General features: G+C 40.6%; 1 protein-coding gene across 2 annotated transcripts in view; it reads right to left on the bottom strand.

The window, feature by feature from the left end:
• Window positions 1–10,637: 10,637 nt before the first annotated feature.
• The window catches only part of LOC111271735 (matrix metalloproteinase-20), a 44,597-nt gene continuing 27,596 nt past the window's right edge, over window positions 10,638–27,638 (bottom strand). The window contains exons 1-9 of one of the 2 annotated variants that reach the window (XM_022852710.2): window positions 27,328–27,494; window positions 26,873–27,011; window positions 21,113–21,282; window positions 18,527–18,677; window positions 15,671–15,777; window positions 14,630–14,753; window positions 13,929–14,383; window positions 13,189–13,374; window positions 10,638–11,979 (exon numbers count right to left, since the gene is read on the bottom strand). In XM_022852710.2, coding sequence (XP_022708445.1) covers window positions 11,572–11,979; window positions 13,189–13,374; window positions 13,929–14,383; window positions 14,630–14,753; window positions 15,671–15,777; window positions 18,527–18,677; window positions 21,113–21,282; window positions 26,873–26,987 — 1,716 coding nt within the window. In that variant the 5' untranslated portion in view covers window positions 26,988–27,011; window positions 27,328–27,494 and the 3' untranslated portion in view covers window positions 10,638–11,571. Of the gene's footprint in view, window positions 11,980–13,188; window positions 13,375–13,928; window positions 14,384–14,629; window positions 14,754–15,670; window positions 15,778–18,526; window positions 18,678–21,112; window positions 21,283–26,872; window positions 27,012–27,327; window positions 27,495–27,638 lie in introns of those variants that run through there. The other variant, XM_022852709.2, reaches the window with a different exon arrangement.

The following is a 27,638-nucleotide window of genomic DNA, read 5'->3' on the forward strand; positions in this document are numbered from 1 at the left end:
GTATTCACTTCGGATCTAATGTCCATTATATTTTATTACTCTCGTACATTGTTGCAGTCGCCTAACCGGAGAGACTTGCTTTTGTGGATAAGTGGCCTTTCTGACGGCGAAAAAATGCCCACTTCGTGGTCCTTGTTTTGTCTATGAACAAGAACAACAAGTTGACAACTTCTATTATGTAGATATTTCTATACTGTGTGTGAGTTATACCTAGTGATGTAGAAGGTCCATTGAGGTGGTTCAGTTACGCAAACACGGAGCGACTCGTTTACTCTAAAGAGTCATAACATTCACTTCGGCGTTCAGGTTTAGCTTTTTTCAATTTTCCAACACGTTGGCGGGCGAAAAATGATGTCATAACGATTAGTTGTAGACCTGTTTGATGTAACCAATACGAACGACTTTGTACATAAATGAACATCTGCATTTAGCTAGGTTGTGCATATTTCGTAGGGGGCATAAAATATAACCGTAATGGTAGAGACATCAGTATCGCTGATAAACGTGCCAATATGTCAACAGGGAGCGTTAACAGATAGAGTTATATACATTTATATATGTTTTAAGATATTCATCCGTTTTTCTCTTAAGTGGAGAAAATATTACATTGTTTGGACGAGTATGTGCATGTTAGTTTTTAGGTCATGAACGATATGTCAAAAGTTGCACGAACAGATGAAGGACGCAGCGGAAAAAATCATAAAACAATAAACACATCGTAACAACTCTATAGCTTACTATAAGGTGGGTTAAATAAAAATAGATGATGACGATACAATATTACCCAATAAAATATTTTTAATGTACAATAAGAATAGATGGTGTAAAAGTATTGCTGTTTCAGAAGACGAGACAAGATGAACAATGTATAAAGAAACACGTTTTTTGCTCTCTGTTCGTATGGGTTCTCGAACCGTGGACAACTTTTGATTAGCTCAACACTTTGAAGAAAAAAAAGTGGTGTAACAATAGTTCTATGTTATAAAAAAAGTTTTGGCGCCTAGTGTAGGTAGAAGGGGATTCGATGTTGACTGTTTTGCGTTCATCATTTGCTGCTTTTATCAGGATCAACATAGGGCATATGCAGGGCGTAATTCTGTTCGAATACGCCGTTCTTTAATAATGAGGGCAGATGGATATAATACAGTTAGTTACAGTATATGCCGTGAGGTTACCACAAGTTTATGTCCATATTTTTGCAAATGTTACCGAGATGTAAACAAAAAACAGTTCCTAGCTCCGACGCGATTGGAGAATAAAATCCTTAGATGATAGTTGACATTATTATCTGTCGTCGATCAATAGTTTTCACAAATCGATTTGGCGACGGCAAAGCCCGCGCGCGACAAACTATGGAAACGACTAGGTCGTGAGAACCACTAGTTATATCGCCGTAAGAGACCTGCCGGTTGGAGGCCGGATTCCCCGGGAGGTAGGCTACCCACAAGGCAACCGCTGATACGGCCAGCAGCGTCAGTTTACGGTGCTTATAGGAAGGGGAGCTTGACCAGAACGAGTGGGTGTCGACGGAGGAGAACGTAACTGGCAAGAAAGACCAGACGTGTGCCGAACGCGGAGCGAGCAGCCATACACCATACGAAATCGTCAGATCCAGACCTTAAGGATTACGCAAGCTGAGTGCGCACCACAACAGGAAGAAGAACTGCCAGGGCGTAAGGACTGCGGCACCTTCTGGGGGCACTTAGTCTGGAAACGCTGTAATGGCAAAGTAGATTCCTTTACCCGACAACATCTATCGATTTGTGTGCTGTTTGTTATTTTCGACTATCTTTCTTAAATGTCTTAGAAAGTTCATAAAGCCATCACTTTAAAAGCGGTACCCGTGTTCTTAATATACTGGACTATATGCATTTTTATAATATTTAATAAATGAGAACTATTCTGTATATTTGGCGAAGAATAAAGCCAGTGACAGTCTGATAGAGGCTGGCCTTGTACGATTTATAGGCCAAAACGCCTTGGTCAAGCCCGGAAATTCAGTTTAGCATATGCTTAAATGGTGCCGAAAACTATCATTTTCCTCGTAGAGAAACATCTCAGCTAAAAAAGCGACTTAATTTTAGGCACATTTGTGCTTAAGTTACAGCTCGCACCCACCATTACGACCGTATATAAAATAGGTAGATCTAATTAAATCTGATAGCAAGTCGATCGCTTTTGTTCGGGACACCAATGTTAGGTGTATACGTACAACGTAGAGAATATGCTAGATAGGGGTGAATAAACATGTACATGAGAATATTTATAGCCGCTAGTTAATCAATGTATGGTGGGGTTTGCTATTGGGCAGACGGAATGCCCTCATCTGCCAGGGCCGACAATGACTCCCTAATGGATAGATACGTTAAAATTTCTACTACCTTGACTTGTGCTCAATTGAAGAAACGAATATATAGGCAAGTCCTGACAACTGCTTAGTAATATCAAGGACAGCCAAACTAGATCCTGACAGCTTAATTAACTCAAGAATTACTTCTTGTCGTCACTCTATCATTGTGCAACAATAGACGCAGCTTAATAATTGCCACATGTCTATACCTTCTGATATGAATAATTATAAGTGTATTTTTTGCGATTCTTCAAAACGGTAGGCCTACTTCTCGCACCCTCTCGTCTTGTTATTCAACAGGTGAGAAAAGTAGAGTTCTGCTATGAGTACATTACTGCAATAGATGGTTAGAGGTAAGTAGAAAAGAGCCATATATTGATTCCCATCCGGCCCAAGCACTCGGTATCTCGCTATAGCAATATGTGCTAGATTCCTATTATGTATTCCTATAGCGTCTATTTGAACAAGATTATAAACAGTGCGTCCGAGTAACTTTGTGCAACTATTGAAATCCAATAGCTCAATATTCCTCTGTGCATTTGCCTTCAACCTGGGTCAACGGTACCACTAGCTATTCTCATTGTTCCCTATTCAACCTAGATACCACATCACCGCTCAACGTTGCATCTGGAGAAGACAATGACCCTAACAGTTTTGACTTTATCAAAGAAAACATCGGTACCGAATGAAGGCTAGCAATGCAAAGACTAGTAGGAGTGAAGTTTTGCTAATCGATTCAAGGAACATCCAGTTCTTGCGAACTCACTGAGTTTTCGAAAAGGCCCGAATTATTACGTCATTACCGTGACTACTTTGATTGGCCTAATGTAATTGAATGAGCTAACTTTCGAAGACCATTTCGTTTTGGATAGAGAAGTAATCGCTTCATAGTTAGAACATGAAAGCATTTACATTCTGTCATTGCGGATCCCCAACGCCAAACGTATTTATGATACCGATAAGCTTCGGCACCTATAATTTACGCTCCGCTTGCTATGCTCCGACTGAGTTATTAGAAAAAAAGGCCAACAGGACACCATTTTGTTAGAAAAACCTTTATAGCCGCTGTAGTTTTTTAAGTTCGACACGAATTTTTCATACAAGTAGAACTTTTTCATAAGTAGAAGTCTTTTTAGTCGTTATTCTTTAAAACTAAGTAATTATGCCTGTAAGGCTTTAGCGACAAGTGCCTAACTTGACTATAATTAAAAGTCCCCGAAGAATGCAATCTATTAGGTCTGCATCTAGAAATTTCATCGAGCTTACGTCGTAGCCCTCTATCAGTCCATGCACGGTGCCAATGGCACCCTCCTATGCAAATAAATCCTAATATTCTATGCAGTGGCCTTCTTATAAGGTCAGACCAAGTCGCCTTTTCAGTTGGTTTACAGCGATTCCTTTACTGAACTGTGAGAGTAAATATTTATGCGTTTGATTAGAGAAAAGCAGACGCGACGCTTGCTACATGAGTATTATAATACGTATGCATTAAAGGATTTGTTTTCAAAACCAAATGCTCTAAATAGGCATAAATCTCGACTCGGTTGCTACATCGTTGGCTGGGCAGTAATCAAATGTTTGCTAATTGAGACGTTTTTTGCTGTGCGTACATATTGTCCAAACAGAAGTAGAAATTTCTCGTTTGATTTAACTAATTTTTAAATAAAAATCTTAAATAAAGAAGTATTAGGCAATGAACAAACAGTTTTGATTAGCGAAATTGTGGCTACTTATTAGCAATGGGCATGTCGAAATCCGAATTCAAGTTGTCTTTGAAAATCAGGACGACATGTTTCAATAGATAATAGTTTTTTACGTTGGAGGAAGTTGTTGAAGACTGTCGTAAGCGCGTCATAAGTGTATGAGTATTTAACAGCCATAAAAAGTGTAGTTGAAGCCGGTGGACTTCCTTGAAAGAAAAAAATTAGTTCAACTTCTGTGGGGACGACGATCTATCGACGAAGAATTGATAACGACACTAATAAAGATATTACAGTAGAGTTATAGGCCTCGGGAGGCAGGGGGAGACACCTTCTATGACAGGGGGCAAATACTATTAAAAAGGCCAACAGGGCCAAAGGAATACATATGAGTAGAGGCTAAATGGCTATGAAGCCAAACGCATACCTGTCGGTCTTCTCGGTCGATTTCTAAAAAACTTCAGAGACGCAAGTTGTTAGGCAGTGCAGGTCACAAATGGAAGGCACTTTGACCTTCCTCGTTGATCTTCTGCAATTCTCTCATTACCCTATTTTTAGTGATTTACTGCATTACTTTAGTTCCTCCATTATATTTTTTTTTATTTTATCGTTTTGGTCGCTCAGTTATTTGCGGCCACCATTTCTCATTGTATTAAGAGTTTACATAAAAACGATGCTCCATTATTGTGACGTTGGTATCGCGTTGACCTATCGATTGAACCATTTCTTTATACGGGCTTTCAACTTTTACTTATAGTGTTGTCCTCGTACGACTATCAATTTAATGTTATCTCAAATTTTGATTTTAAGTTACTATGCGCATATCGGGTTGGATGAGAAAGGGCACCTTTCAAAACATTTCATAACGACTTTCCAGATAGAAACATTGCAGAAGGTGGGTTTTTTTTCTCGAAAATGTAACTTTGCATGCACTATAGAAGGTTCGAAACTTGATACGGTGTGCGCACTGGATACTCTACAATCTTTTAATTTTTTTGGGAGCACGATTTACATCAGTGTTTCTGGTATTTTTAGTTTTTGGCACGCAATAGATTCTTGCCAGGCGTGCCGTTCTTACTAGTTCTTGTCAAGCTAAATCTGCACCCAAAGGAATAAGAAAACATATACTTGAGCCCGTTTCGAGATGGCTGCTATGTTCACGCTCTCGTACATGTATATGACCAGACCTTTATGCTATGCAGCATGCAGTAGCTATGATTAGTCGGTAAAATATGGGGAAAACCAAGCGTAGAGCTATATGCATGATTCCTTTTCTCAGGATATCGGAAGCACAACAGCCCTCAGTCGGGTTTTCCAAACAAGCGAAGTAAAGTTAACCCCTTGCGAACTTCCGTGCCATAAGCCGTATTTCTACTTCTCGGTGAAGCATGCAGCCATTCCAAAGTGTTCCTATAGGTAAACGAAATAAAGTTTGCCGCGTTGGAAGCGTTTGTTGGAAATTTTAAATTAGAATTACCTAAAAAGGAATTTTCCATTATATCTAGAATTGGCTTCATTTGCATATGAAGTTAGCTGTAGGTTGGCGCAACTGTTCCACGGAAGCAGACAGAATCTTTCGATTGTAGGACCGGTTAGCAGCCATGCACCAGTAATAGCGGTCTTTGGAAGTGAGTGCATATATCCGCCGGCTGAGGCAGGTTTGTCCTCGAATAAATGAAGGATAAGGAAAGGATGGAAATCATACAAACTTTGAATCAACTATTATTCCTGTATGTATCGATTGACTTCATTCCTCGCTTGCATTGATAAATGCGCATACATATTCGTGCAGCGGTATCCTGTTCTGTATTCAGCTGCATTTGGCATCTATTTTAAATAATTGGCTTAAAGTGATGTTATATATAAATATATATCTATTGTGTAAAGCTTACTTTTTTTTAATTGTCAACAAAAGATGGAAGGTCTGTTCAATATGATGAAATATGCTGGCTGCATAGAAAGGCAAATATGCGTGGACGCTTGACGCAGAGTCTCGTAGCTAGTAGAACTTTCGTATATCCATACATTATCAGCATGCTGAAGTTTATACTTAGATCTAGGCCTTTACGGGACCATGATTAGCTTTAGGTTCATCTTTTCTGCAATGTCTCGCCCGTTCGTTATCCAACCATCAGACTCAATTACGTGAAAAAAAAAAGCAGACAAAAATAGAAAATATTGTAGTTAATTGTATGCGTCGCAGAAGCCACGAAACGTAATTTATTTGTTCGGCAAATACGCGCCTTAAAATAACACTTTGAAAACACTTCCAGCGTCAGCCATTTTTCAACTCGAAATTTTTCAATCTAATCTATGCACCTGGTGTGGGATTGTTATAGCGTACCATTTAGTTTTGTTGTTCCAATGTGCAACACAATAGGTGTTACAAACATCTCCTTATAACACGAGATGGCTAGTTGCGGTGAGGTAACTCGTTATAAACTTCATTCCAACCTAAAGCTTTGAAGTCTGAACAGCTGACTTCAATCCTCATTGAAGCTAATTAAAACCTAACGACGTTTTAGTCTGTTGAGCTCGAACCAATATTCAATGGCCTTATTCTCCTCGCGCCATTGCGGGGTTGCCTGGCTCGACGCAAAACGAATGGCCCGAATTCTAATTCATCCGATACCTCATTCCTCCGTCCTTCATTTCGGCGGTGTTGGGAGTTGCTTAGTCACTCAAGTAGGAGTGACTGCGTCAATCAATTTGTCTCCGACCTCTCCTGCCTAAGTTATATACCATCATCGCAGTACATACAGCCCCGCACGCCTGTCTGTCTTTGGCATTACTCCAAAGTGGATTGGTTTTTTTTTATATGGGAACGATGTTGAATATCGGCAATAACAACGACAGCAATCGGAAACAACGATTTCAGTCAAAGGCTGGACGATGTTCTAGGTTATTTGTTTCGCATTGTTGTACATCTGTGATTGATTACTTTGCCGTCTCAGTTCCATGTTCCATTCGCCGACCTTTTCACTTTAAAACTGTTTACTTCTTCTATCTCATCCTACCGCAATCGTATACAGGCACAACACCGGCCTGAAAGCTAGGTGCGAACAAATGCCGTAGAGCAGACTATTATTACTATAAAGAGAAGAGATAAATCAGCAACGCCTGGCTGGTATCCAACACAGGCTGGGCCTAGATCGTAAGGCTCTCTTTACTGCCAGAGAAGTACAGCGACTTTTCATCATGACTAAGTTCCCGGCAAGACTAGGGTTTCAGCCTTACCTTGCGCGGTATGCCATTGTTTGCGAAGAATAATACAACAGCGAGAGCAATAACAAACGACAACAACGTCCACGACGACGACGAATGTGTTGAAGCATCTGCTTCAACGATGTTTCAAGCTGCTATGCAGCAGCTTTTCGACACCCTGGAACATGATTCACTAAGATCCTTTCTACAGGACAATAGAGTGTAGATCGCGCCAACTATACAGATGTAGGAGCAGATGCGAGGAACTGTTGGCTGATATTAGTGGTGATGACAACATTCTTGTTTGTAGCCGGCCCGCCGCCGAAGCGTCTGGGGAAATGCATGAACTGGGTTTTATATGGTCTGTAGCGTATAATCATATTCTGCGGTAGCAAACATAATTGGTTGGAACAAAAAATGCCCATGATTAATTTGGTAGTATGTGTGAAAAATATACCTAAGCAATAAAAAATTCATTCGCAACGTCAGTGGCCAAATTATTATTTGTTTTGCTCAGAATGAGAAGCTTGGAAGAGAGCAATATGCCCCACTCTGCTATGGTGCCTTGCGCGCGCAGTCATAAAGTTGCTCAATATGTAAATTCCAGCGAAAATTAAGTCTGAGTCAATGAGAGAAGTAAATAATAAATCCATTCCTTCGAGCTTTAGTTAAGGAGAAGCACTCGCTTTGTGGTCCTTCAGTTTTCAAATGAATAACAGTTCTCAAAGCTATTTACACGGATCGAATTATTGCGCTATCGTAAAGCTCATTAGGTACCAAATGGACACATCTAGGCATTTGCATGAGTTTATTGCTGAAAATAGCTTATTGGGTAGAAGGTACATGACGTTACATCTAGTTAGCGATGGATTAAGGTCAATACATAATGGTGAGAATAGCTAATAATTGTTGTATTAGTACCTCATATTCTAGGTCTAGGATCGAGCTCGTTCCGTGCTGAGAACTAGTCGTCTGGTGGCGTGTCTAACGGCGATATCAGACGTCAAAGCTCGAAACACAGAGTACTTCAGATTTTGAACGGATTTCAGCGAAGCCCGCGTCTCACCCACGGCTGCAATTCCATTTTTACTAGCAACACGGCACACAAGCGGATTAAAGACGATAAACAGAGATCTTCTTTACGCGGCATGAATTTATATCTCCTCTACCCACGCATTACCTTCGGCGCCGTCATCGTTCTTAACAGCAACAGTGCTGTCGCCACCAGCAGTCATCAGCTAGGTAGGTTCTGGTGTTGTCGCTTCTGTCAATGCGTTCCCGTGGATAACAGGAAAATGCCTTCGCTTTGCCCTTCTTCTTTTTGTCCCGCATCTCCCTGTCATAGTTCAGTCACTCGTCATATTTCAGTAACCTAAGGCAAAAGCGCGCCAAGACTGCGAGGAAGGGGTACAAGGTGAAGCCACGTCTTAACTGAAGTTCCAGCTCGAGATCCAGCTCGCACACTAGCCAACAATGCTAAACAGACCGCCAGGGCTATTGGCTTTGTCGCTAGATTATACTTGGACGCCAGCGCTCCGTTAGGTTTGGCCTAGGCCCGTGGAGACTTCGCAGCGGAGCAACGGCGACAGACATAATAGAACTAGTAGCATTTGCTGTCGGCTTCTTGCCTTCGGCTGTCGAGCGAAGGGGAAAAATAGGATTACGAAGAAGCAGGCAAAAACAAACGAACAAAAGATACAACAACGCACGAGCGGAGGCGGGTAGCCAGGGGCCGCTACAGACTCCGATGAACCATCCGCGGTTACACGAAGCATGCATCGATTTTTCTTGGTTTCTTTATGAAAAATATAAAAGTCCATTTATGACAATGTTTCCGAACGCCGTTAGAAGTAGAGCGCTCTTGGTAGTCGTAACCTAATGCTGTTGAACTTTTTAACTTATCTTCTTTTTTGTCTAAATTCTTACTTTCTACTCAAATCAAATATAAAACAAAAACTGAAAATGTGCACGTTGCTACATCAAATACGGTGTTTCGGCTTCTTAACAATTCTAATTATAGCGATGTAATCCGCTATAGACCAGCTAAGCGGAATAAATATGTCATAAAGTACAGTCGAATGGATAGATATAAGCCAAGGAAGGGAGATCACTAATGTCATATTATTTTAAAAGGCCTAGGATGTTTGCGCACCTTCATTCTGCTTTTTTTTTTCGATTCGCCTTCGAAGGAACATGAGTTCGTGAGTAACGCTCTAAGATAGCTTGACTTTTGTATCTGTTCTAGAGTTTGAACTCACAGTCCGTATTCCTCGATTTGGCTAATCTAGCTCAACGGCTTCAGGGATCTATCTTCCTCGCCTACTGGAACCTATGGGCCTTCGTCCTTTTTCTTTAAAATAAAACTAAAATAGGAAAAGTGAACGATGTTCAATCGTCAGTGTCCTTTCACGTTACCTTCCCACGTAAATTCCAGCACTACAGATTTCTAGGTAAACTACTGGTTTCTATTATCTTCATTCTTGAGGCTGTGCTTGTCTCCGTTCAAAATGACAAAGGTAAAAGCATCTCTACTGGCGCTTAAATTGCCGCACAGACTTGCAATGCCATAACTTCAACTACGAATGGTTAGAAAACCATCATGATTTAAATAAGCGAACTTCGGTGCTTCTTGGCCGTACGACACAACGAATGCTGAGTCCCTTGTTGTATCAAGCTAGCTCTATAAGTGAGATTATGCGTCACGGGCAACACAGTTTTTTCGAGACTTGTACTATAAACATCGAAAACCTTACACAAATTTTATTAAATATTTTTTATATTAAGCGTGAAGGCGACGTGCGTAAACCTCATATTCTTTACAACTATTATGAAACAATGTGCAGTATGAAACGCGGTCAAAATAACTGTATTGTTTTTGATGTAGCTACAATATACCGAAGATTCTTCTAACTCGGTCACCCTCCTCGATCATCAGAGAACTCGCAAAAGACAAAGGTGACGATAGTTCCTCTATTTATATCCGATTCGTTTACTGTATTTGGCAAACGGCTTCCATTCTGTCTTTTCGCGAAACAACGAGCCTGCACTATTCAGTGGCAGATTGTTAGGCAGTCCTCATTGTATTTGAAGCCGACCAGCCATCGACTGAAAATCGTATAAGCCAGACGAGCTTTTTTTTGTCGCTAGCTTTTTCATGCGATATGAGCTTCAGTAAGTACTTAAGGTACGCTTAATATTTATGGGATTAAACCCAACAAACGTCTGGTGTTCTTTCCATTGCTTTAGACATTCGTAGAAACATCGTGTGCACTTCTATGAAAATTAGAAGCGGTAACAGCGCGCATTTGATGGCATACTCTAGCCTAATTTTGCCATGCCATGTTTTAAACAGAGAGAGGTTTGAACACTGAAAACGAGTGATATTATTTGTATACATACAACCATTTTATTCATAGCTCTTCTGTGCATCCACCATTTGTTTTTATATTAAATAGTATTAATCTTTCTTTTAAACTGTAAATGTAAATAAATTAAATAGGTTTTCATTTTCTCACTTGTTTACACCACCGCCATTAGAAGAGTGTCAATAGACCCATTTACGGGCTTATCGTGATTTATACACTGCGCATTGTTGCAACCATACGCACGTATTTACCTTATATCCTATTTTAGGGGTCATCTCAAGCTTTACCGGTTTACTTGTCCACTATACGTAGACAAAATTTAATCTACCAGGCTTAAGGAATGCCAAAGTCATATTATGTACTGGCAGATAGAGGAGGCATGCTGATAAGTTTGCTACCCTACTCACCGCAAAACGTACAACAGTAGATTGCAGGTTGCCAAATACCATCAGATGATCCTTTCTTTAATAGGAAAGGCTAGGAAGACACTGGTCTTGTCGAAGACATGCTTCGATCAGTTGAGTTATCCCGAAATAAAAATATGGAAACGACCTCAAGTAGTAGACGCATGACGGTGTTTTTTGATGGATTGTGTGCCTTTTTTTTAAAGATTTTCGGGATTGATAGGGAATTTTGCAATTTAGCGTCGTCGAGAAATGCTTGTACTTCAGTAATCTCCCGATCATCATCATCATCCCAATCTTCTTATAGAGCGTTTCTTCCGTACCAGATAAAGTTTGATACTGCGATTAAATGTCCGTTCCACTAGCGCATTAACGACCCTTCCACGGTCTGGTGACATTGTTGTCCAAAATCCTCCCTTCCAAGCCGATTTGTCCACATCAATCCAGCTCTCGCGTCGAGCGCTCAAAATCCTCCAGGCTCTATATACTTGACGCACCTAATTAGAGCGTTTGTACGTTTCGAGTGTATGTATATGACTAAATACCGATCATAGTGAAAAATGACGCCTTCGGTCGAGCAACAGCAGCTGGCTCGCTAATACAAATAGGCTAATAGACGTTAGAGACAAAGTGGTAGGCCTGCAGGTGGAATTACCGTACAGATCTGAATGCTGCACTTCGTGATGCTGGCGTTGATAATGCTGGTTATCTTCATGCTGATGCTCCGCCTCAGCGCCTCGGACGGCTCGGAGTGCTTCCTCGTTCACAAGTCGCGACCGGATATCGACGACGCGGTTCTCTTCGTCTGATACTTCCTCGACGTCTCTACGACTCTTTTCTCCGAGATGTCCTAAAGCTGTGCCATTGGCAAGTGTCAGGTAGGCCCGGTTGAGCTCTTTACAATCGAACCACCATTCAGCGATGCTGCGGGGATACGCCGGAGAACCGCTGTCAACCTGTAAATAGATAAAATGGTGGATAGAAGAACTAGACGAATCTTCTTTATTGTTGTTGCTATATGTTGACCGCTTTTCCAGTTGGATCGCTTTAAAACTGCACATTCAGGTAATACGAATTGCGACGTCATCGTTGATATCATATGAAAGTTGGCAGTACAACATGTCCTAAAATTGTTTGAAAGCTTTTATTCAGGCCTAAGAAGAAGAACATATAAGGAATTTTTACGAAATTTTACGACAAACAACAATTTTATTTTAATAAAAGCACAAATGCTGTCGAGACCTAGCAAAAATGGACTCTTTATGTGCAAAATGCGTTATCGGGAGAAACGACCCGACCACGGTCCCTTCGTTCGGGAAATTTTGACGTTTAGAAGATGCTTGGTCGACCATTTCGACCATGAATTATTTCGAAACTTCAGCGAGCAACCATTATATCGCCAAAAAATTAAATATTCACCACTAAACAGCCCTAAACCATTTGAAGAAAGCTGAGTACAAAAGAAGGTCGACTTTTAGGTGCCGCGCGAATCAACGCAAAAAGAAAATTACTAGATTGCATTTTCATCTGCAAAACTCTACGAATGCGTAACCGAAGCGAGTTATTTCCAGAGCGGTTGATCACGAATGGCGACAGACCGGATCACAGACCACAATAATATGTAAATAAAAAAAAAATTGCCCCTTAATTTGTGGAAAAGCCCGGACCCAAAGGTGATGCATTACGAATTGCTGCCGCCTGGCGGAACGATTAATTCGAAAATTTACGATCAAGAACTAACGAGATTACAACGAACCATGGAGAAAGATCACCCGGAACTAGCAAATAGAGAAGACGTTGTGTTTTCACCATGATAACGTCAAGCCACATGCATCTTGCCTAGCTGCCTAACAAAAATTGAAAGGATTTCAATGGCCAGTTTGAATGCGTCCGCCTAGGGGCCTAGATTTGGTATCGTCAGACAGCATCTGTTCCGTTCTCTGCGAACCTTCCTTGGTACTGTTAATTTAGGAGGGATTCCGCTTAAAATCGGTTGTTACCTTTTCGACAGTGCTATATGCTTCCTTTGTAATTTTATACATTTTTAGTGAAGTTTAGGTATACAGATAAAATCGTCTCCTTGGCATTAGATATTAGTTTTTATCTAGCAATAGAAATAATACTTAGAGTCGAAATACAAAATTATCTATTCGACTGCTACTCACAGTAAAGTCCTTATCATTGAATCTGTAATAGCTCTGTCCCTTGAAGAAGTACGTGTAGCCATTCTGCCACTGGAACGCTGCATTAATGTTAGACGGAATGCCTTCCCATACGGTGGAAATTTCCTGGGGGTACCTGCTGCTAACAGGTATTTTGGCACGGGAATCATATCGCCAGTACTGGTCGCCCTACAAAAACATACTCATCACGGTTATAATGGGGAATTTTCGTTAATTCATTGTTCTGTCTGGGCGTAGAAGGTCCTAACAAAAGATAATAGCATTCTGCAGGTCCATGCTTCGCGACGAAAGTGCAATGTGCGGCATAATGCAAAACCTTCAGCACAGCATAAATCAGAGTCCGACAGAGCCCCAATAACAAAGTTGTGTCGGATGGCCCGTCAAGCAGACTAATCGTAGCACTTCGTGCTGCCATTGGCCACTCTCAGCCATCAAACAGTGGCTGGCAAGGGTTACTACTAGATTTGTATTTATTACAAATATAGTGTTACTCAAAGGAAAGCAGAGGTCAAACTTACTTTGGCCTAGATGCAATTTTACATGTTTTACACCTGATCAGAGCATATTAGCCGAAACGTAATCGTTACATGTTCAAGCAAACGTTCAGTCACTGCCCTTCTTAGTTTTTTTTTTTTCTAAGAACTCTTTCTTTACATTTCGTTCAGTATAAATCTAGTTTAAAATAAAGCGAACTAGCAGCTAGAGGTGACTATCATATTTACCTTGAAGAAGTAAGTTTTGCCGTTGCCACTCCATACAAATGCGGCGTCAATGTCATTCGGGATGCCCGAAAAGCCAACGGAGACCTTCTGCGGATAGCCGGCAGAAACGATTTTGTTTTTGAATCTCCAGTATAGTCCGCCTTTGAAGAAAAAGGTTTTTCCGTCCGACCACGTAAGGGCGGCATCGATGTTGTTTGGTAATCCAGGCCAATCATCATGAATTCGCCTTGGATAACCTGAAGCGATACCTTCAGGTTCAAGTTTCCAATACCACTCGCCCCTAAATACGTACGTCGATTTATCTTCTGTGCGTGTTATTGCGTCAACTCGGGCATCAAGACACACGTCTGGGCCGCCTGATGCAGGTCGGGCAGTTGTGGGTCGTCGCGTTTTTGATTGTGTTGGTGTTTTGCCTGCAGACGAAGACTTCTTTGGCCCGTAGAGCGACTGAATACCTAACAACAGCAGATTACTTCGGTCAGTTAATTGGTGCTGGAGATTATCTATCTCCTATGAAAGACAAAGGATGTCGTGACTGAGCTGCTATAAGACGCGGAAGTCATTTAAAGAGACTGGCATACCATATCGTGCCATATATATATACACATATGGTGTAATTTCATACTGGTCAAGAAGAAAGCTAAAAGCCACACGTATGATACATGTAATGAAACTACTATCTTAATGATGCACATGTGTACCTTCAATGTCATCCTTATCAAGCTTGAAATTAGGATCATAGCCACGATAGAAGGGAGCCATGAGTGCTCTACGGATGTCGCTGTGAGAAAGTCCAAGGGAGTGACCAAATTCATGGGCTGCTACCTGCGTACAACATTTTTATGCAGTTATTGAATTTGTAAAGTATAATAGTTAACGATATGTCACTACGTTCTATATAGTCGTCACTGCTCGCGCGTTCATCCTTTATTTATAAAATGGGCGATATTTTATTTGTAGTTTTAAATCATTCCCTTAGAGTTTTGTCTCTGCTATTACACACATTTGGAAATGGCTGAACTACTTTAGTTACCTTCTCAATTCACGTTTGGAACAATAAAAATAAAAAAAAACAGTTCGAAGCTAGAGAAAAGCTTTGCATAGTCCAAAAATAAGTACCGGTTCCCGCCAGCCACCTTTCTCCTGTTTGACAACTATTTTCATCGAGCTGATTGTGTCTCTTCTTGGCGTCATACTATATGGCTATTTACCTACCTATCTACCTGTTAATCTGAACATCTGTTTATGATCTACTATTTTCAGTTGATTAGCTTTGTTTGTTTCAGCTTATGCTGAAGACACAAAAGCAGCGGTCCATGAGTAGAAAAAAAATTCCAAACTAATTGAAACTACCGACGGACGGACGATGGAGAAAAACGGACTAAAGCAAAGAAGGCATCTTCTAATGAGCGATCACTGAGCAAGCCTTGACTGTTTCGTTTTCTCAACGTACCGCCTTTAGCCTCTTTTATTCGCTTTTCAGGTTGATTCATTCGACGAACTTCAAGGGAGGTTCAGCCAGACATCAAAGGACCTGGCACGGAGCTCGATGGGGCATGCGGCTTCCCTACACGGTGTAGTGACAAGTGCCTATGGGTGCTTTTCTGAGAGCTCATGTTATTGTTTTCTGTGTGGCGCAGGTAATACTGGTAGAGCTATGCTAATGATGCTGAACGCTTTTTAAGCCTAGGTACACGCATAGGTACAGGCATTTATGTGCCTTCGTTCGTATATGACGTTACCTGAAAGAGATTTATTCCTCCGTATTCATTAATTGTCCACTTTTCCGCATCATCGAAGTGAACATCGCCTCCGTATCGCGGGAAGAAGGCGTGTGCGAGAGTTCCTCCTGTTTAGTGACCACAAATAGCAAACACAAGCGATAATGTAAAGGGAAAAAAACGCAAGACTGGCGTATCATGTCTAAACAATAACCTTATATATATAAGGTTTAGTGAAAAATTATCTTTGCTTTTAGGTATTTCAGTTTATTGTAACTGTCAAATAAATGGAAGTATCTCAATCAAAGCAGCGTTTGTTTCCTTCGCCCATCTTTTCGGTGGTTCAGGTATCCAGAAGGTCGCCCTTGAGAGCGATACATTTGTCGTTCCTGGCTAGTCTGCTTTGACCGGGACAGCCATAAATCAGACGGAGCGATGCCCGGGGTCGCACGCTAGGTAGGGTAGAGTTTCTCATTGAAGGTCCGTTAGCGTTTGCTGGGTCGTTTAAACAGCGTGCAATGTAGTATTTTAATACAGAAAGATCGCTTCGGGTTATTCTTTGTCTGTCCGACACCTTTTCCTGCTAATTTCGTGCTCAGACAGATGAGCTTGTCTTTCTGAACAGTCTCTTTCCACCCTGTTCTAAGGTGATAATAATAACATAATATAACACTCCCCTCTCATTCTACCATACGCGGAGATATAGCTTTTGACCATAATTAATTTTTCGTGGCGTCGAACTAGCTTTTCGGGATCCAGCCATTCCGCTTTGAGGTTGGGGCTGTCGTAGAATTTCATCTTGTGTCACCGGTAGCTATGTATATAGAAATGAATTTTTGTCGTTCGAGCCACTAGAGCATACCGCTAAATGGTTAGTGAGGTCACTTTCTTTGAGTTAACGGAGAACGAACGCATTTTCTACTTTTTCTGCATGGTCTTCTAACCGATTCGTAGCAGTATACAACGAGCTCTCGGGTTGTTTAAGCTCGTCGTCGTTCATTCGTTGTAGCCATCAGGAGCGTGATTTGTCCCTCAAGTTCAAATCTCCAGTTCAGAAGCGTTTACCCCAAATTGGCAGGTACGAATGTTTACCGCACGTCCGCCCTTTACATAGCACCCATTTTTTTCAGCGGCAGCTGACTGAGCGCACCAAATCGCCGTTTCAGAAGACAGGAACTGGGTAGAACAATAAAGCACATATCAAACTGTCAAAACAATCACCCTGTGAAGTTTTAGTTAAATGCAGACAGGCGATCCGTTGTCTAGCCTCAACTTTTCTTATTCGTATATAAATAAACCGTTTTACACCGTCTGACGTACGCTTATCAGTGAAGCGAACCTATAATTTGAGATGTAACTGATTTAGTAAATTGGGTAATAATGCATTAGATTATTATGTAGGCCATCGTGCTTCCACGACAGTTACCACAGACTATACCAATATATCTGCAATGATACGGATGCGTAAATACAGGAAGTCTATGTGCTAATTTAAAAAAACGCATCCTTCAATTTGCGTGTTCCGATCGTCACGCTACGACTTCTGTGCTATTACAGCTTAATTAGGCAGCTGCATAATACAAATGTGTACTACCACTGTCAAATTCATAAAATAAACCGTGCGCGAGATAAACCGAGAAAGCAGGCCCAAACATAGTTAATTATTGGGCCCGCCAATCGTTAGATGGAGTTGGGTAGTTGTTTCAGTGGAACGTAACGACTAGGAGAAGCGTTCTCGGTTCTTCTAAGGGAGACAACACGCGATCAGCTCATTGTTGGATATGCATCGTCGACAGATCTGCTGGGAATAGTTCCAACAGCCGTCGTAATAGCACTGCCGAATCTCGATTAGGGGGAGGAAGAAAGCGAAGGGAAAGGGTCTAAAGTAATAAAATCCCTAATGGGGGCTTCCATGGGTTTAATTATAGGTTAAATCTACGAAACAGCTGCGGTGAGAAACTAAGGACTTCATTAAGATCTGCATTGATCCGCTAACTTAGCTAGACTTAGACGGAACTTTGGTTGATTGTCTATACGCAAATGTTCTTAATTATCGAAAAATACTATCTTTTCTACCCATTTTCCACTTACAGAAACATAGCTACTATGCTAACTCAAACGAGATCTCGTTTGAGAATGCATAATGCGTGAGAGTTGCCAAGGAACAAGTGTAATTAAGTCCCAAATCAAGGCCGTTCTTTGTCCTGCACTACCCTTCTGCGCATAGTACGATAGATGTAACCTACTCCTGGACGGACAATTCGTAAGACTACTTGAACGTTTGTACTGGAAGTCTAGCTTAAAGATAATCGAATTGGCTTCCTAGCTTGATCCTAATTGTGTCGCGGTGTCACTCCTCCGAGGCCTTTCCCAGGGCGTGATGCAAGCCGAACGATCAAAACCTATATCATGTTGAAGTTTAATAGACGACAATAATTAAAGAGTAGCCAAATAAAATACCCTACATTAATAAACCATCCATGGTAGAGTATTTTGATTTTCGCTCGTGTGTGACGAAACTCTGGCGTACAGCTTCACGGCCAATCAGCTTCAAGATGCACTCAAATGGATTAAGCGGCTCACATCCAACTAAGCTAATCAGAAATAGTGGATGAGTAAGTAATGAGGGGCATCTCATACAGACCTAGTGTAATGCACTATGGACTTCATATTAACAACTGAAAATAACAATAAACATTTGTAGTATTACCTGCGGTCACAGGATCTGTGACCATTTAGCCGATAAAAAAAATGTAATATTATAGGCCAGCCTATACTAACCCAATGCTAGTAGGTTTGTTTATATCGACGGTTCTCGGTTAAAATTGATTGATTAATTCTACGATTCCACTCGTTCCCAAACAAACTCATCCATACCTGCTCCCTGAAATGGATCTCCGTCGCCATGTTCCCCTTTTACAAATTGAATATCGATATGAACGCTCCCTGATCGTTTATGTGTGAACGTCAGTGGAGTATAGTCGCTCCAGACTTTAAACGCTTTTGCCACTTCAGCGTCAACTTTTACCTAGAAGTTCAGAATAGGCTGGTTAGAAATGCTCATTCCAGATATTAAAAAACTTAGGTATAACTGTTTAGGTTACCACCTACGAATGGCAAACGCTCCTCGAATAGAACCTAATTAACAATGCAGACAAGGCCTAAGAATATAGATGATTTTTATTACAGCACAATTTTTTGCAATGTTCCTTCAGTTACTACAGCTTGATACTGGTCGTACCCTGCTCGTAGGTGCGACCTGCGCCAAATGCTTTATTCCGCCTATGAAATTTCACCTTTCATTCCTTTGCGATCAATTCGTGTGAAAGAATATATCAATGACTAGGATACAGAGCCTATTGAAACTCGTGCTAATGATGAATAGATCCATAGGAAAGATTTACGTACATCGGAAAAGCTTAGTTTTTAGCAATCCAGCATTTGTCTTCATTCAATTATGCAGTTCAAGCGTATGCTGACCACCCTAATAGGACACGACATCATTAGCGCGGTGGTAGGCTGCAGTCAGTTTGACTTGCCAGGCAATGCTACTTTTGTAGGTATACAGATTGTAACATAGTTTCGATTCGTTTTTAACTTGTCAGAGATACTACACATTATCCTTCGGAGAGGATCTCTGCTGGTAGCGTTTTTTTTTTTTGTTGTTTTTTTTTTTTTGTTTTGTCAAGCAATTAACAATGTTACGGTTAATAACTTCCAAGGTTTCCTGCTGAACTATCGTATATGATGAAACGTACAGCCAGATAAGAAAAGGTTGTATTAAGTAAAATTTAGACTAAATGTTACACAAAAGCGTTCATTGAGAGCACTATTGGCTTGTCAGTTCTCCGACTTTAACAAGCGTTGCTAGTACAAGCGCTACCATAACATTGTCCAAAGTTTAAGTTACACAATTTATTTTTAATGCTCGATTCCGTTAGTGGCCACTGGCCTATTACTGAGTGTATTTAGGTTTAGCTGTTGCTCGCGACTGCTTAGAAAACAAGGTAGTTTTCTATTGAGATAGTTTTCCGTTTGTTTGCTTTCAATCCAACGGCACCTTTGACTCAACCAGCATTGCAAATCCAGAAATTTGCAAGTCTATAAGTTCTACGAGAGACGACCGCGTCACCTTCGGGCACTTCAGGGGTAACCCCCTCGACACCATTCCACCCTTCAATTGAATCTGGACTTCAGATCACTGGCAAACTTCCATTATTAATTCCATTAATTGCACTACAACTTGCAGTATGTATAAGTGAAAAATCACTTGATGTATCTATGTTCTATTTTCATGCGTGTATATATACTATTATTTAATATTAATAGCAGAGAATTCGTGTCAAGTTTGTGCACCTAACAACTGCTCAACTAACGGTGCTTCAAACTGTTGTCACATTTATTTTTTGCGGGCTCCTAGTTTCCAGCAGGACCCGTTTTCACCTTCCCTCCTTACTGGCGCAATGTCTCTAGTCGATGGGTAAACGGACTATAGGAGGAAGTAAAGGCTATTTCTAGTGGCGGGCCCTACGGCAAGCACTATTCGCAGAAATCCTTGACAATCTACTGCCGCAGTGAAGAGAAAATCGATTAATTATATATTCGTCTTCTCCGGCTTCGTCCATAATATAGCATACATACAATAAACGTGGCCCTTCTTAAAACTGCAAAAAGTTGGGATTCTGAATGTTGTGGCAATATAATATGCTCTATATCTGTTTCGTTCCTTCAAGACAAATTGCGGTTATAACATAAATAATAATAATAATCATGATGCTGACAACGCTCTGTCGTATATTGTAGAGTTGCAGAGAAATACATAAAAGCAAAAAGAGGGCAAAATTTTCTCTACTTAATACTTTTCATATCTAGAATAACAAGCCCTTCTACCTCTACAGTGCATATAGCTCTCAGAGCGTTTATTAGACAATTACGTAGAGTAGTAGCATTATCACGCTCTGATAACAATTTTCGCTCTAAAACATGCTCGCAATGCATTTCCTTTTGTTTTTATCCTTCTGCACTTGTTGCCGAATTAAGCAAGGTCGGTTTGGACCCTAAACTGTGTACACTATGAAACAGGCCACTGCCCTATAGAAAAGACGACCATAGCTGTTTTGAAGCAAGACACGGTAGAGAGAGACGACGAAATTACATTGTATCATAGCAATGAGCAATCGTTCATCGAAGTAACGGATCGCACCGCTACATATTTATACGGCATAAAGAACAAGATGTTTCGCACGCAAATTAATTGGTATCAGCTCCTTAAAACGGTATCAAAATTATGTCTCAAGAATAATATCTTAGCTACTATTGAACTAGAAACAATAACGTTCGGCCTGGCCAATCGTGGCCAGACGTTTGTAATCTTCTTCGGACAAAATCTTCAACAGCAGATGGCCGGTCGTAGTCCAGATGATGGAATTATCTAAACAAGGTTGATATGTAGGCCGAACTAACCTTATCTCGAATTCGTGTCGGATACTTTGAAATGCGGTATGTGAGATCGCTATTGACCCATTTGGAACCCTGTAACACATAGCGTTTGGCTCGCAGGCCATTGCCGACCATGTCCTTAACACCACACCGCGGTGTACTCATCATGTTGGCTGTTTCTTGATCCAGTTCACCTGGAAAGTTATTCCGACAAAAAGGATGTGAATATAATGTATTTTCACATGGTGATGTTTCTATTCTTTGAGTACTAAGCTACCTACGTAGTACCTACGTAACCGATAAAGTCCGCTGCAGCCGCTCGTTGATTGACCTACAAAAACATATTGATAATTGTTTTGGTCGTATGTGGCTGAAATTCAAATCAGTGTAGTTAAAGTATTCCCTCTGAGCTCGTTTATGTTTTCTGTCGATTTATATTATAGAGCGAAATTGTAGATATTATAGAAATTTGATTAAATATATTTTTTTCTTTTATCAACGCCCCATTTCCGGCCTCTTGAAGCCATAAAGATAGCAAGTTCTCTAGTATTTCATCTATGCTTACAGTGATAAGGCAAAAAAAAACATAATTTGATTAGTTTTTAAAAAAAAATATAACAGTTTCAATAGTAGATCAAACAGTTTCATCCACTTTACACTTGGCCGTTTATGGCGCTGTTGATACGAAAAAAATGGTTACGATTGTGTCCTTTTAGTTCCTTTTCAACGTCACCTTTACAACGGAAACTATTCTACAGTCTGCCATAAGGCCCTTCTTCTTAGTGTGTCTATTTGGTGATTAATGTTTCGTCGCGACGATGGTCAAAATTCAATTAGATGTGTCGGCGTCCATTTGCGTTAGTCCTACCGATCATCTAAACCTACTTTTTTGGCTCTTACATTTAACTATAGAGTTCATAAAGGCTCGAATACTTATAGAGACGGTAGTAAGAAGCATTTTTTATTTTTCGACGCTTCGATGTAAGCTCTACGCAAATTTATGGAAAGCTCTAGCGAATTTTCTCTACGAAATGCAAGGAAGAAATTCATAGGTTACGGTCAGTTAACAATCATTCGTGTTACCATAAATTAATCCTGAGATATTTAATAATTATTGTTGTTTATGGAGCATTTAAGCTATGGCTCGTTACCCACTATCTTTCAGTCACCGGCTTACATGAAAGATGTAGGTATATATATATATATATAAATATATATATATATATATATATATTTTTTTTTTAAATATAGAACGTTTGCTGAGTATTTATCATTTGTTCTTGCATTATCGCTTACGAATATGCTAAAAAATACGTGAATATACGTGAGTGCACAACCAGAATGGTATTCTTATCTTAAAGCTCTAGGTGCTTGATACGAGAAAAAGCAACCTCTTGTTGAAAGTATCAGTCCAAGGCTCTTACTTAGTTTATAATATGATGAGCAACAGATCCTTTAGTATTCGCCCATTCGATCAGCAAAAAAAATCCACCGCTGTACATTCGCATCGAACCGGTGATATTGAGCTAGACTTTAAGTCTTCAATGACTTGGGAAGGAACACGTCCCCTGATGAGTTCGATCACGTACTTTGTGACCTCTCTCTAGTGAGTCATCACCGAGATGCAAAACAATAACGCAACGTTCGAAACAGAGGTAACGTATTAAAAGCAACAACGAAGTCGAGGTCAATGGATGACTAGGAGGTCGCTAAACAATGTTTAATGAGTTCCGATGTCGAGGTTTATTTTTAGTGCTCAATCTATCGCTTTTGGACGACATCCGATATCTATTCCATGTATATTTTTGGTAACTTCGTTCAATTCAAATTAACTTTATGCAGACGCACAACCCTTGTGCCGGCTAAGTGTCGGCCGTGGGCGAGATTAAAACGGCGGTTCCCCGACCATAGATACAATTCGTTTTATTTCCCTTAGTACATTCATAGTTGTTTTTTCTTTTATTCATGGTTAATTGACACTTGCGTCCCGCAAATAATATAGAGGCGTTAGTCGTGCCTTTTTATACGTGAGAGTTCATGTGCCATATTTAATTAGGCCATAGTCGTAGGAAATAGATGAAGTCGTTTTTTCAGGTTAACGGGAGTCTCAGGCGATGACATAACCATTTGGTATATTATAATGTAGCGCCTTCAGAAATCCATCCATTCGTGATAGCTAGTGTGCGTTTTTGAACCAGTTTCAAACAATGGCATTTTGGCTTGTACGCACGTACATTCGAAAAAAATGCTCATATACTGGGACTGAGGAAAATGATCCATCGTCATGGCTTGCCAGCAAATACGACGTCGCCCACCGTGTGCATGTTATGCGCTACGTGCTATACGTAGTTATGAAACTGTTCCTAGTTTCCCTACGCTACATTATGTTTCTTCTATACAGTCGGCTCTGTGCAGACGTTAGACCATTTAAACATGAGGGGATGCTATTTGGATTAATTCGATGTTACCTCATCCGGCAGACGACATATTTTTGGATTAGCAACGTTCGCCGTACTCAGTGGCGTTCCCTGTTCGACGTATCGGCCAGTTAAATAAACCTATGTAGCACCACAAGAGATCTCGTATGGAAGCCAGTGTGCGTATAGGGGTGCAGGAATCGAGGAACAGCATGTAAACCGACGACACTGGTTAGAAAATAGGGAAGACGAAGGTGCGACTTGCCGGCTAAGTTAGTGAGAGCTACTAGCAGTGGTCCACTTTGTATGTCGATGTCTGTAACACGAACGTGTGCTCACGCTTGCCGATAGTACAGCGAACAACGTTGGGGTTGCGGGGGCGACTGAGTACGGCCGCAGCCATGAGCAATAACTGTCAACTACTACTCCGATACGGCGACCCTCCTTGGTTCGCTTCGCTTGTTTTCGCACCGAATTCTTCGGGGATGTTCAGACTCGTCGGAGGAGTAAGACCTGCTGGCACTCCACAACTCCGTTCGCGTTGCTACAAAGCATCCCTTGTCTTCGCCACAGGCATCGCCTGCATTTTTTTCCAAACCTGACAGGAGGTAACTCGCTGTTCGTTCTTTAGCGGCACAGGCGCCATTGCTGTCGTCAACGATCACTTCGTGTATTACTAAGATTATTCGAAAAAACGAGCGCAAGGGCAACAAGCAGCCTAGGTGACATGGGCCAAACTAAGCATATGGGGCGAAGCGAAGCTAGCTGGATCGGCTACAAGCGATAATATTTCATTTCATAGTTCGCAGCCGCTGTTAGGTAGAACACGGTAACAGAACCTATTGAAAACAGAATTCAGCCCACTCACTAGAAATATTACGTCCCGTTTCTGTAATTAATGACAAGCCAACATATAGCATGCCTTGGGCCACCGAAATGCATACCAGCATGGTGAAATCGTGAAAAAAATAACACCAGTAAAATTCCTACTCGAGAATACCGAACTAAGGTAAAAATTGATATGTTGCCAACAATATATAGAATCAAAGCGTAAACAATTTCGTTCTATACTTTGTCAATTGAATTATAGAGTCGAACGGATGGGTAGTCTCTGCTTTGGAAGTGCCACAAGCTTTTAGGAGCCCGGCCCAATACCCCTGAACGATCGTTCGATGCGATAACGTTGCGTTCGAGTTATTCAATAGAAAAAGCAGTCAAATGACGCCAATTTGTGTTAGATCTTTTCTACTTTGTTGTCACTGCGTGTTTAATTTAAAAAAACAGTCACCGATTCGATCGACTTCAAGACGATGTACTACTATGCCACTAGTTTTTGCCATTAGTAATTTTTATACCATCTGATTATATATAGTATTACAGAATGAGTCATAGGACAACAGCTTAGTTCAGTTATCGACAAACAGAAAGTGTTCGGATAGAGGGGTATTTGTATGGATGTAAAGTAATGCGTTCACGTTTAGACAAGGATATAACTTGAACTTTCAATGTTTTCGATTAAGAATTTTCTGATCGATATACTGCTTCGACGAGCGTTCCTCCGCGAAGCCAGATCAAACATACATCTGTGGGCTTACCTTTCATGAAAAAGCTCGTACATGCATTTGAAACGCACGTGTACATTTTTGCCAACTCCTAAAGACTAATGGGCTATAGCATTGCGATAGACGTTAAGACTAAATACCGCGAGTTAATAGAGGATTTTAGGGCTTTTGTAAGCCAATTTTTGGTCACCACCGATGTATTGTAGCAACACGAACATGTAGATTCGTATTCAACATGGAAACATGACAACTGCAAAAAACTCCTACACACTTGAGTTGAATCCAGGTTTAGCGGCAACCCAAAAGCCAGCGGGCAAATTAGCCACTTGTTGCTATTGAAACAAATGCACTTTATAGCACAACTGCGAAGAAACATCGCACCTGATAAAAACATACACGTTTTCACCGTATTTATGAAACGTCTTTATTTCCAAAAGTAAACTTGTTCTGGAAATTGAACGAATAAATGTAAACTTAATTTATGTGTTCAGTTCGAGTATATGTCAAAAGGGCGCTTACAGCAGTCAACAGTTGCCTATCCTCAATCCTTGAAGCCCTAATCCCTGGAAATTTGGGGAAATAGTGTTTTTGTGTGTATCCATTTGGATACTATTTATGTTTAAATATTATCTTCAGCCTGTTATCATCGATATCATGTTATTTGGAATATACACTATGATTTGTGGAGTCCAAAGGGTACAAGTGTACAAATCGTCAACGAGTAGTGAAAAATATTTTGTCCCAGAAAGCAACCGGAGTGGCTATTTTAGTACGACTTTTGCGATTATCTTAGCAGATAATATTAACAAAACTTTAAAAACGTCTGTCTTCAGACAAATTAAATTGGCGCGTAATCAAAAAACGGCGATAATGAGATTTCGCGTCTTAATCTTTTAAAAATTTATAGTAGACCTTTGTACAGAATGATACTTTCGATATTGCGACAGCTCTTTAGGAATCCCATTTTTAGGTCGCAATTATGCTAAATTCAAGATGGGAATTTCTAGTTTTCAGCGAATAAACGAGGATTTACTATTGTTATGGTCGCTATCCAGCGCTGTCCGGGACGAAATGGCTTGTACAATAACAGGCCGGCCTTTGGTTAAAGAACCGAAGCGATCTGCTGTATCGGTTCCAGTGCAAAATAGACACAGATAAAAAAAAAAGCCTTATTTTAGGACACTCGAACACGCGCTGGGTATTTTGTGATATATTTTTGCGGAGAGATATTTGCAGCAGACAAATGTCGTTCTTCTGGAATAGAAAATGGCGGAACCTGTTCGTGTGACTGTCGCGAATGGCCTCTGGGGACCAAATTATGAGTCAACGCAAATCGTGAAGGTACCAGCCTATCCGTGATGGCCTAGAAAGCCCTAAAGAGGACCTTCATTCTGCATAACAAGTACGGCCGAAGACGCGGTATAACTAAGCGATTCGTGATAGAATATGGTATTACAAGACAAGACTTCAGTCATAAGACAAGACTTACAAAAAAAGTTTGATATCACACCCGCGTCATGACGATCAAATTTAAAAGACACAAGAACGTTTATAGCAAGAGCTATGTTGAAGGGCCTGAATTTCGAGCAAGCACAAATCGTCAGCGTATGTCTCGAAAGGACTTTAATGCGGTCAAAAAGAGATCTCAACCTTTGTTTTCGCCAGATCTAGCCCCTGCGACACCTTCTTCTTTCTAAACCTTAAAAAGAACCGAAAGGGGAAATATTTGGGCGGGGCAAAGGTGCTCTGGTTAAAATGAGTTCAGTTTTAGATCTGAACCATAAAAAAAATAGCTATTTACTCACCAGTAACGTTTATTCCGGCCATTCTCTGGAAGTTTTCGATGGCCCTTCGAACGGCCCGTCCATCGATGAGAGCCGCAACGGATCGGTTGTCCATTCCTGAACTCATCGAAGCCATGTATCCGTATTTTTGCAAGTACAGCTGTAACAAACAACAGGAATTAATTAGCTGTTCTTTATTATCCTTAGAAAAAGTTTGGCCTGTTTTTCAAAAAGCTGTAACTATTATGTTCATCCTTTGTGACCATCGTCCAAAGTTACCTAATTAAATCCTTCACGTTTTTTTTTTGTATAGACTCAGCGATTTTAGCTTTCAGTTATACCATGTTCGAGATAAAGCTTGTCTCTGACTTTATAGCTTGCATTATTTTTATCGTTTATATCAATACACATCAACAAACATTACGATTAAAAATATCGATTTCGTTAAATCAATTATTGGTCCGTTTTTTATGTACCTGTTAAGCCATAACAACATTTGACCAGCAATAGCAAACAAAAGCGCGTATCAGTAACCACCAGCGTCCTTCGCATATATGGCATTTTGTCTTCGCTCTTTGCGGCGCAACGTACCATTGCTAATTCTCTCTTCACGCCATATATTGTAATCCTGAAAGTAGGACGGGCCGAGTAAAATTGACGCTAAAAGGCCAGCATATGGCGGAAACTATTATAGAAAGGAACTATTATTATCTGACGTATTTTTCTTCTACTATCTCTAGCGTTGTTTACTTCCTCTTGCCAAAAGAGTTACGTTGTTGTTGTTATT

This window comes from Varroa jacobsoni, unplaced genomic scaffold (genome assembly GCF_002532875.2).
Source record: "Varroa jacobsoni isolate VJ856 unplaced genomic scaffold, vjacob_1.0 contig00941, whole genome shotgun sequence".
In the NCBI taxonomy this organism is placed as follows: Eukaryota; Metazoa; Arthropoda; class Arachnida; order Mesostigmata; family Varroidae; genus Varroa; species Varroa jacobsoni.